This window comes from Cololabis saira, chromosome 5 (genome assembly GCF_033807715.1).
Source record: "Cololabis saira isolate AMF1-May2022 chromosome 5, fColSai1.1, whole genome shotgun sequence".
NCBI classification, from domain to species: domain Eukaryota; kingdom Metazoa; phylum Chordata; class Actinopteri; order Beloniformes; family Belonidae; genus Cololabis; species Cololabis saira.
In genome coordinates, this window is record NC_084591.1 from 22,466,419 (window position 1) to 22,477,136 (window position 10,718).

The 10,718-nt window shown below is 40.4% G+C and overlaps 1 protein-coding gene across 7 annotated transcripts in view; it reads left to right on the forward strand.

Annotated features, from left to right (window-relative positions):
* The window catches only part of ndrg4 (NDRG family member 4), a 73,419-nt gene extending 63,259 nt beyond the window's left edge, over positions 1–10,160 (forward strand). For 5 of the 7 annotated variants that reach the window (XM_061721220.1, XM_061721222.1, XM_061721218.1 and 2 more), the window contains 10 exons: positions 195–281; positions 371–427; positions 979–1,082; positions 1,398–1,454; positions 2,071–2,122; positions 5,243–5,290; positions 5,934–5,969; positions 6,088–6,139; positions 6,354–6,392; positions 8,234–10,160. In XM_061721220.1, coding sequence (XP_061577204.1) covers positions 195–281; positions 371–427; positions 979–1,082; positions 1,398–1,454; positions 2,071–2,122; positions 5,243–5,290; positions 5,934–5,969; positions 6,088–6,139; positions 6,354–6,392; positions 8,234–8,388 — 687 coding nt within the window. In that variant the 3' untranslated portion in view covers positions 8,389–10,160. The remainder of the gene's footprint in view (positions 1–194; positions 282–370; positions 428–978; positions 1,083–1,397; positions 1,455–2,070; positions 2,123–5,242; positions 5,291–5,933; positions 5,970–6,087; positions 6,140–6,353; positions 6,393–8,233) is intronic. The other 2 variants (XM_061721219.1, XM_061721224.1) reach the window with 1 other exon arrangement.
* The last annotated feature ends 558 nt before the right edge of the window (positions 10,161–10,718 follow it).

The following is a 10,718-nucleotide window of genomic DNA, read 5'->3' on the forward strand; positions in this document are numbered from 1 at the left end:
TAGTAATTTGACAGAATTGTACCATCATGATACAGTAATAACACATCCATAAATACTTTTGTTTTTATATGTTGGACAATAAAGAGCATTTAAATGGCCAGCAGCTTGTACCTCATGTAAATATGTTGATATTGCTTGCATGCACACACTAGTGCTCCTGAGAAAGAGCTTTCATTTCTGATTCCTGCTATCAGCTGATCTTTCCTGACCTGGTGGAGGGTTTGGTTCTGCTCAACATCGACCCCAATGGAAAAGGATGGATTGACTGGGCTGCTACCAAGGTGACCGTCTTTGACTGATCTCTGGTATTTTCTCAGATGTCCTTAAACTCGGTGAACTCTTTATGACAGTTTTCCTTCTGTTTACTCAGCTGTCAGGTCTGACCAGCAACATCCCAGACATCGTGTTGCCTCATCTTTTCAGCCAGGTAAGCTCTGGTTCACAACAAGATATGACTCAACGGTAAATATCATACAATATTTTCTGATGTGTGAGTTTCTTGAATGTGATTACACAAGTTTAAAAACCAGCATGTGTGTGAGCTATTCCAGGCAGTTGGAGCAATATACCATGCTCACATACACCCCTCTACCTCACTGCAGTTGTGCCCTCTGGTTTCACTGGTCTACTTAGAAAGATATGTTGTCCTCTCTTCCCTGCTAACTGATGTCCAATCACTAAACTTGTAGCTGCTCTAAAATCCCACAAACCTTCCAGCATCAGCCAGGTTTGAAGATCAGGACAGCAGGTTAAGTTGTAGCTCATCATCCCCCCGTAACTCAGGTCATCTCAGGGGTTGAATATCAGGGGATGCAGCAATATTTGTTTATAATAACAATAATCAACCATTTATATTCAGTATTTCATGAGTTGGCGGTGTGTGTGTGTGTGTGTGTGTGTGTGTGTATGTGTGTGTGTGTGTGTGTGTGTGTGTGTGTGTGTGTGTGTGTGTGTGTGTGTGTGTGTGTGCGTGCCCAGGAGGAGCTGGTGAGCAACACAGAGCTGTTGCAGAGCTACCGGCAACAGATCGGCAACGCCCTCAACCACTTCAACCTGCAACTTTTCTGGAACATGTACAACAGGTAAGGACACACACACACACACACACACACACACACACACACACACACACACACACACACACACACACACACACACACACACACACACACACACACACACAATGCACACAACAGCATGTTTCTATCACTTTAGATGATAAGAATCTCCTAGACACTTCAAACCTCAAACTTGTGGACTAAAACAAATCCCAATCCACCTTTCGGACACTAAAAAAACCAAGGAAAGACAGCCTGATCCACATCAACATTTGCTACAGAGAGCTAAACTCACATTCACTTTCTCTTGTCTCCCGCTCTCTTCATTGATTTTTTCAGTCGCAGAGACTTGGAGATTAACCGCAGTGGGATGGTCCTCAACGCCAAGACTTTGAAGTGAGTCTCTGTTTCCATCGTCCAACATTAATGAGCTCCTTAGCAGAATCAGCTGATCAGAAACTACCATCACCAACTTCTGTGGTGTGACATTAGCTGGTTTTGCTCAAAGTTAAAAGAGCCAGCATGCAGGCCTGCAAACATGGAGGCATGGCAACCAAAAATACATTTTAAATAACTTATAAATGAAACCAGCTGCACGCCAGGATATGAACTACAAAGAAGAAATAGTAGGTGATGAGATGATAAGGAGAAAAGAAAAGGATGTGGCATACGTACAGAGGGAGGCAATGACCAATGAAAACAGCTGGCTGGAAACCACTGGCCCAAACCTTTGCATGAGGAAAAAATATGATCAACATATTTTTTTTTTTCCTGTGTTATTGCAAAATCTCAAAACACAGATGGGTTCATTCGAATAATTATGAGACTGCAGTACCACACAGAGTTCACAGTAAAAAAGGTTAATTCATTCATTCATTCATCTAATAAACACAAAATCCTCTTTGTTTTCTTCACTTTTGTTGCCTGAGAAAATAGAACAAATCGAACATCGAATAGTCAAGTCAACACAACAACTTTGTAGTGATCATGGAAACTGCTGGCTTCTCTCTAGGTGTCCTGTGATGCTGGTTGTGGGAGACAACGCTCCCGCTGAGGAAGGAGTGGTGAGTCCAACGTGATGCTTCTCTCCTCTGAAAACTTCTTCTAACATCAAGTTCACTCACGAGTCTGATATTGTTCATGGGACTTGCATGTTGAAGGTCTTTTATTTTGTTATATTAATGATAACTAAAGGAAAAGTCCACAAGATCATGTATTGTTTTACGAAAAAAAAGAAAGAAATTAGGAAAAGAATTGAGGTCACAAGGATCTGCTAGAAGGATCTGGAGAGATCATCACATCGTCACAGGGCAAGAAAAACAATATTTTATTTAAAACAACTTGAAAACATTTGTATCGATGTACTGTAGGCGTCTATGTTTCTCAACTTGCAGCAGGATTCATTAACATTTCATGAAGCCCTTTCTAATGTCAAAGACAGCGTTTCCTTTCTGTCTTCCGTCTGTAGCTCGACCTGTTGAGACGACGCCTCCACTCAGACAAACTAAAAATGCAGCTCTGTGCAGCAGACACTTCCCGTCTCCGTTAGATGTTTTGTTGACTATCCTCGTTCAGGAAAACAGAAACAGGTTAGCCAGCAGAGACCTGGTTCTCTCCTTTAGGGACGGCGTATCCGTCCATCTGTGTGGGACGCGTGGATTGATGCCATAGGTGTGTGTCTTCGTTTGTTTGCGTGACATTTCCCCCGGGGGCCAGATGGCATCATCGTGTCTCCGGGGTCTCCCAGCGTGGCGTGGCCCAGATATGAAGGCTTCTGCACTAGTTAATCTGCAGCATGGTCACATTTAAATCAAATCACTGCTCTGTCAGGGGGAAGCAGAGGAAGTGGAGGGATGTTATTATAAAACTGTCTGGAAAGAGGGAGAGATAGAGACATGGAAAGTGGCACAGACATGGACAGAAGGACTGTGAGGAAGTGAGAGATGTCAACAGAGTTTGTTTTATTGAATGCGACAGATGGAGGTCATGTTAATATTTTATCTGCATATATGAGTGGCTGGGGATGCTGCGTTTGGCTCCACTCGTGACATTCTGCAGAGTGACGCTATGGGCAGAGAAATGCACTGATGATGTTCAGACCTACATACATTTCATACTCTCATGTACTCATCAGCAATCAGCTCATTTACAATACATTTGCTCTTCAGCTGTGTATTGTTTTGCCTTGTTTTGGCAGCCAATAATGTTACATACTCTATGAAAAATTAAAGAAGAAACACACACAGCACACGCAGTTATCATGTTGTCCACAGCGGAGCGGTCATGCATTTCATGCCTGACTTATCAGTGCACATCTGTGTCATTTGTGTGTGTACATATCATGGTTGTGTCTCAGCCTGCAGGAGTGACTCATCTCTGCAGCACACGGCTGTATCTGGGTCAGTCACACTCATGAACACTAACCTTCAAGTCCTGTCCAAGCGTGACTCTGCATCACATTTAATTTGCTCTCTAGTCTTTTTAGTGAAGTCGCTGCAAGTCAATATCCTGTACACAACACAAAAGAATTGAAACGTTTTCCCATGAAAAGCATGCCACGGAAATACTGAAGAAATTGATGCCTAAGCTGCAGTTGTCTTTGTCACGACGTAAAAACACTGTTGAACCAAAACATCAGCAGGCCGATATAAGAACAGCCTCAGCGGTTAAACTGGGTTAATTATCTCAATACCCAGCCACATATATGCTGCCAGTTTTAAATAGTACTATGGACTATTTGCGCTCTTAACACTCTTGATTTTCCAGAGACTAGAGAGGTATGTTGATCGGGTATTTACAGATAAAAGGATCCTTCACATTTGTCTAAGTAGTTAGGTCCAAGCTGAGATGAAGACAGTTATACTAAATCTCTGAATTTTTGGAAAGCATTCAGAACTGTGTAGTTCCTACTTGAATTGTGAAGGTTTACTTTGACGCTGTTCATCCTTTAAACAGCACAAAGGGGTTTTTTGTTGTTGTTGCAGTTTTTAGTTTAGGGGCTCCTCCTAACCTTGGAGGTTGAGTTGCTTTTAGGGTTATCTTCTTCTTTGGTTCCTTGTGCTGTCAATCTCGTTCACTTGGCAGTAACTACCCTCTTGAGTCTCTTAGTCATTACAAGTCCACTTCAGCTCGTGAACTATTTCCATCGCTGTGTGTGTGACAACGTGTTGCAATATATAACTGGAACGAGAAAAAATAAATAATTGAGAAGTGGAGCGTCAAACTGGTATCATTGCAGATGATAACTCTCATTTGAGATTTTTATTTCGCATAATTCAAAGAGCTCAAAGAAAATTGAGTATTAGGGACTATTTAGGTGCTAGAAAGTCTTTTCAGTTATGTGGACAAATTCAAAAATGAGGTTTCTTGTCACAATATGTTTCATGTGTTTCATTAAGACACTGATATGGCATGCAAAAAAACCCAACAACTCGGTTTCTACTATAATCCTTTGCTTTCGGAGAGGAAAAAAAGTCCTGGGTAAAATTTTCCACTTTTACTGAACCGAGAAGTGTATTCAAATTAAAACAACAGCAAAACATTTTTTCATTGTAAAAGAATCAGTTTTGATTTGATTTAAAAGAACTATTGCTATTGCAACAACCAATCATCAGTAGGGTAAAACTAACCTGTATCACAACGGTGCTAATGCTAACACTTATTTTGACAGTTTTTTTTTTTTTTTTTTCCAATAACAGTGACGGGAATGCTTAAGCACTTCCAAAAGAAATAGTAGAATATTTTTCAAAATACATTTGAAACTGATGTTTTTAAGTGACATTTTAACTTAAAAAAACTCCTTAGTGTTGCTTTAAATGACTTGTTGTTAGTAAACATAAAAGATATTTATTTCTGGATTTAAGTAAAAACACAAATGTACAGGCAAAACATGCTGTAATGAGGCCATGACCAGTTGATGAATCAACAATAGATGGAGAAACATTTTGGATTTTTCTGAGAGTAATGTATTTCTGAAGTAATCTTGAATTGTCACATTGAGTAATTAATTCAGCTAGAGATTAATGAATTACAGTCAGATGAGTAGAACACAAAACATGGACGTCTATATTTATTGATCAAACCAAAGGAAAGCATGTGCAGAATAAGATGTAACAGCTCATTGCAAATCATGTTGGATGTTGTGTTTTTAGCTGAACGTTTTCCACATCATTTTTGTCTTTAAGGTTGAGTGCAACTCCAAGCTGGACCCGACCAACACCACCTTCCTAAAGGTAACTCCCCCTCACAAGCCGGGGCTGATCAACAGTTTCTAAAGCCGGGTCACGACAAACAATGAATTTGATCATCATCAACAATAAATAAAAAGTGTTGTACCTGTATAACTTCAGATTCACTTAACTACTGTAGTAGTTTCCTTTATATTGTCCCCTGCAGTGAAACAGGAAGAACCTGATTCCTGTTGTTTTTGCTTTGTAAACAGGGTCTGTGATTTTATCAGCCTCAGATTAATTAATCCCACTGGAAGTTTTGAAGCATTAAGCACATTGCAGAAAGTTATTAACTGACAAAAGAAAATAGATTAAAAATGACATTTGTACGATTTACACACATACGAAATAAAGCTTGTGCTTTCAGAAATGTTTTTTGGAGTGGATATCAGCATCCATACATCTACAATGTAACCCCAAAGACATCCAAAAACACCTAAAAAACGAACAAAATTAAAGATAAAACTAAAGAAACAAATGCACAACGAGAGGAGAGAACTGGTAAGACTACATATGAAATCAGTTCAGATGGACGCAGAGACACTTTTCCTTACCAGGCAAAATCAAACTCGAGTAGAAAAGTGTGGAAAGTTGACCTGAGAGTTGTGAGGAGTTTTGGTTAACAGTTGATCTCCTCTTCTGGCAGATGGCCGACTCTGGTGGACTTCCCCAGCTCACGCAGGTAACTCTTTTTACAATCAATGCTCCGTCCCAAAACAAGAACAAAGAAAATCTGGAGGGATGATGAATGTATCATTGGAAAAGATAGTGAGTGAAAAATCTGATGTGCTGTCTTCCAGCCCGGCAAACTGACTGAAGCCTTCAAGTATTTCCTGCAGGGGATGGGCTACAGTGAGTATCCTCAGTATATATGGGTTTTTTGGGTTTGTCTCTTTGTTATTTGAGTGAGTGAGATTTGATAATGTCTATTTTTTGGCAAGATTTTATCATGAAAGCTTATTTCAGGAGAATTGTTGTTGAAGGAGTGAGAAAATGATGTGTGTCACATGGAGGGACATGAATTGTGTTAATCTCGCCCTCTGTCTTCCTTGCCCTGTTCTCTCAGTCGCTTATGTGAAGGATCGGAGGTTGAGTGGAGGTCCAGGTACTTCCTCCTGCCTGTTCACCTCTGACCTCTTATTGCTGCCCTCTCCAATGGCATTTTAAAATGTCCTTTTAATTTCTTACATTTGTTTTGATTAAGAATAATAACAATTTTGGGCTGTGATGATTTTTTCTTTTTATTATTCTTTATTTTTTCTCATTTATGATGTTTTGTTCCTCCTGAAGACATTGAACCCATCGTTCTTTTATAAAAACGAATTTTTCCGCGAGTGGAAAAATAAGCTGCCCTCACTCCCTCCCCCCATCCCTTCACCATTGCATCTCCAGCATTGCTCTTTGCATGGCCTTCAGCTTGCGTTGAGCAAAGCTTTATGGAATAAGTTTGCACCAGCTCACGATGCCTTTAAAAACGGCTAAAAAAATATCACGGAAAACTCATGAACTGAGAACAAATCTTAATGGTGCGCCACTGACATTCAAAATGTTGTGGCACATCATTACAAGGATTTACAAGTGAGTTTACAAGAACCTAAAGTTTGATACATTTTTTTAATGTAAACTTAAATTGTCATTTTAGTACTTTAGTTATTTTAGTAACTAGTATCAATCACCATTTAAAAAGTGAGCTTTTCATATTTAAATACCCAAGGTATTGGTTTTGTGAAAGACTCGTTATTCTTGTTTGATAAGTAAAATGAATTCAGGCTTAACAGCTATTTAAAGCTACAAATATATCTTTCTAACAATGATAAATTGGTTTCCTGCTAAATCAAAACCATGATGAACTAAAAGTTAGGTAAAGTTAGCAACCAGCTGGTGAGGTCCATGTTGGGAGTTGAGCACCGTCTTCGTGATGCATTCAAGTACTAAAGTTTGCGCACGCAGATACAGGCAATGTTAGGGGGCCTAGCAGGGGACCATCAGCAACATCAGCGTTGATCCTTGACTTTGGTTTGGTGTGTCAGATTCCTTAAATCCACATGCAAGTGAAGAGAATGATTTGAGAATTTGGGGTTTATTAAAGGGGACCTATTATGAAAAACAAGTTTTTTTCTTGCTTTAACATATATAAAGTGGTCTCCCCTCAGCCTGCCAACTCAGAGAAGGAGGAAAGCAACCAAATTCTGCAGTGTCTGTACAGCCCGCCTGGATGAGCCGTCCAGAGTGATGTGGCTTCTACGAGCCGTTCAGATTCTGCTCCCTTTCGTTACGTAACCAAAATGCAATTTGCATCGGTTGTCCTCCACGTGAAACCATGCCCACAACTAACTCCGCCGACCGGAACGAAATTTTTTTCGTAGCGGTGTATCGCGTCATTCAGGCAGCCAATCAGCACAGAGCCTCATTATCATAGCCTCCCCGCGCACTCAGAATCCTGCATAGATAATGAGGTTAGAGAATGGGAAGATAAAGACATGGCTCAGAGGCTGAATTTCTAATTTATTTAGCAAAAACAATCAAAAGCTTGTTTTTAAGACATTCCAGGCCTGTTTGAAATAGGTATTAGATGCCATAATAGGTCCCCTTTAATGCAGTCTAAAACACAAGTACTGCATTACCAGCCTCAACACTCAGCTTTACTAAAAGGTTCATTTGATAAAGAATAAGAAATAACAACATTTTCATATTTATTGATTTTTTTTATTCCCATTGAGTAACTGAGCAGTTTTAATTAAGACCCTCAACCTTTCATGGCTGTTCACTGAGCCAATCAGCTGCCTTTTTTTTAATTATAAAGAGGGATGTGCCTCAGTTACCCACATTAGCATGTACTCCCCACATCTCCCCAGCATCAACTGATTACACTCTTTTTTTTCCTTTTAAAAACAAAAGTAAAGACTAATTCTGTTATTTTTTTCCTCCTCCTCCTTGTCCTCCCAGTGCCTTCAGCGAGTATGACCCGCCTGGCTCGCTCCAGGACGGCATCTCTGACCAGTGCCGGCTCCATGGAGGGGTCTCGCTCCCGCGCATGCACCAACTCTGACAGCACCGAGGGAGTTGGCACGGTCTCCCAGACCATGGAGGTGTCATGCTGAGGAGCCACAGAAGAAGGAAGGAGGGGGGGTAGTCAGGATGGAGAGGGAAAGCAAGAAGCAAGAGGGGAAGGAGTGAAGATTGAAGGTGGAGAGAAAAAAAATGAGCCATGACGAAGGCTCTCTCTACCCTCGTCTTTCCCACATAGATCCCTTTGCCCGCCATTCTCGTTTTCCCTCTGTCACTGTAAGATACCACACGTATTACTACTAACACATCCAGACACACTGCTCCACCCGTCCACCGTCCCCCGACCACCGCCCTCCTATCCCACACTTACAGATCTAAGCAGCTGTTTTTGTTCTTGAAGTGTTATTCTTGTGTTTGCTACGTGTGTCCTCTTTTTTTTTTGCCTGCGCTCTTTTTAACCCCCCCCCCCCCCAAAAAAAAAAGGACAAAAAACAAAACCATGCACACAGATAAGCTACCATGTATGTAAAACCTCCACGCAGCACTTTGCCCAAAAGGGCTGCTGTTAACATCTTATATGAAAGTACGGTACTAGGAGAAAAAAAAAGACGGTTAGTAAAAACGTAAAGAGCGCCGTATTGGAACAATAAATCAAATGTATGTGTGTTTGATAATTAGTCTGTTTTTCTGTGGGGAACTGTGAGTATCTCTCTCTGTGGTGTTTGGGAGGATGGTTCACCTCTGCGTGAGGGTCATTTGACCAGGAAGGAGGTGCGTCCAGAGTCGGACAGACAGCAGAACACAGTCTTGTCGTAGTGCAGTGCCCATGTAGCGCTTAGAGAGGAAGTGTTAGCGTCTTGTAGAAGATAGTTAGAACACACTATGCTTATTCAAAGCTGCACTCCTGAAGATTTCTCCTAAACTTTTAAATGGCACCGCACAAGAACCATGATATCATGTTGTGTGCCAATTCATCTTTTTATTAAGTTCTGTCACAGGACGCCTTTTCTGTTCAGCACATTTAACACAATAGCTTCGTCTGTTTTCATTTCCATCATAACACGCAGAGAAAATGGCTTAAGTATTTGACAAATATTTTATTTCACTTTTAATATTTTTATTCTTTATTTTTTTGAGCAAGATGACAATCTTGAGATCATTATGTTAAATTAATCTAAACTGGGATGTATTCCTGAGGAAAATGCAACAGTGTTAGCTGTTTACAACTTTTATAGCTGTAACAGGCATGAAGGCAAGTCTATAACTACAATGAGAGTATTGATGGGTTTTACTGAGCCGTTTAAAAAAAAAAATCATTTTAGGCAACGTAAGGCAAGGCAAGTTTATTTCTATAGCACAATTCAACACAAGGTAATTCAAAGTGCTTTACATCAACATTATCTGAGGGAGTCGATTTGTAGTGCTTTGGCTTTGCACCAAGAGAGTTCCAGGGAGGACTTGCTGATTTATTGCCATTTATTCCCAGCTCCTGTTGCGTCTTGGTGGTGTTAGTTAGCTTTCTGTTAGCCTGCTCCCTTTCACTTTTTGGGAAATCGGCAGAGTAGATTTTAGTTTAAAACTGCCCATAGATAATGCAGCATGAAACTCTTTGTCCCTTGCATTGTTTTTAAATGTTGATCAGGTTGTCAGTTTGCTCCAATGTCCCACTGGTAGACATGGAAAAACATGTCAGGACTCCGTAACTGTAGTAACACTTGTTAACGCGTCAAGGTTAATGACCTGCAAGGTCCTAAGGATCGGGTCAAAATGACCAAAGACAGAGTTAAGGCCCGCAGCTCCTCAGAGGGCTTGCCTTACCCTCAGCACCTTGAAGGGTTAAATTGAAAAAAAAAAAGAAAGAAAAAGGATCATCCCATGAAACATTGCGCTCGCCAGCATAAAGCAGGCCATTGTACAATCAGATATCCACAGTTGTTCCTACACTTCTAACCAAAAGAAAAACACAGTAGTGATGTTACATGTCTTGCTGACACATCATATAATTTAGGATACCTTGTGATGAAGAATTCAGAAACAAATTATTTGCATTCTGTTCAGAAATTTACAGCAGTCACCTGGGTCAGTATCATTGAAATGTGAATCTCATAAATTACACGCACACGTTGGGTTGACTACTGTATGTAGCGCATAGAAGACAGCAGCATTTTGTTTCTACTTCCTTTAAATTAAGGTCTAAATCAAAGATGTCTTTCTCATTTGAGTTGGATGTAGGCGCTGTATGATAGAAAAGTCTTGCGGTGACCTTTTGATGCCTTTACATTATTGTGGTGATAGATCTTTGGCAATTTTGAGCAGTTTATGGAAGATTTTTCTGGAGTTCTTCCATCTTTTTAAGGTGACACGCTGATCAAATCACCAAAAAGCTGTTGAGTAAGTGACTGGAAGTTATAACTGTATGGGA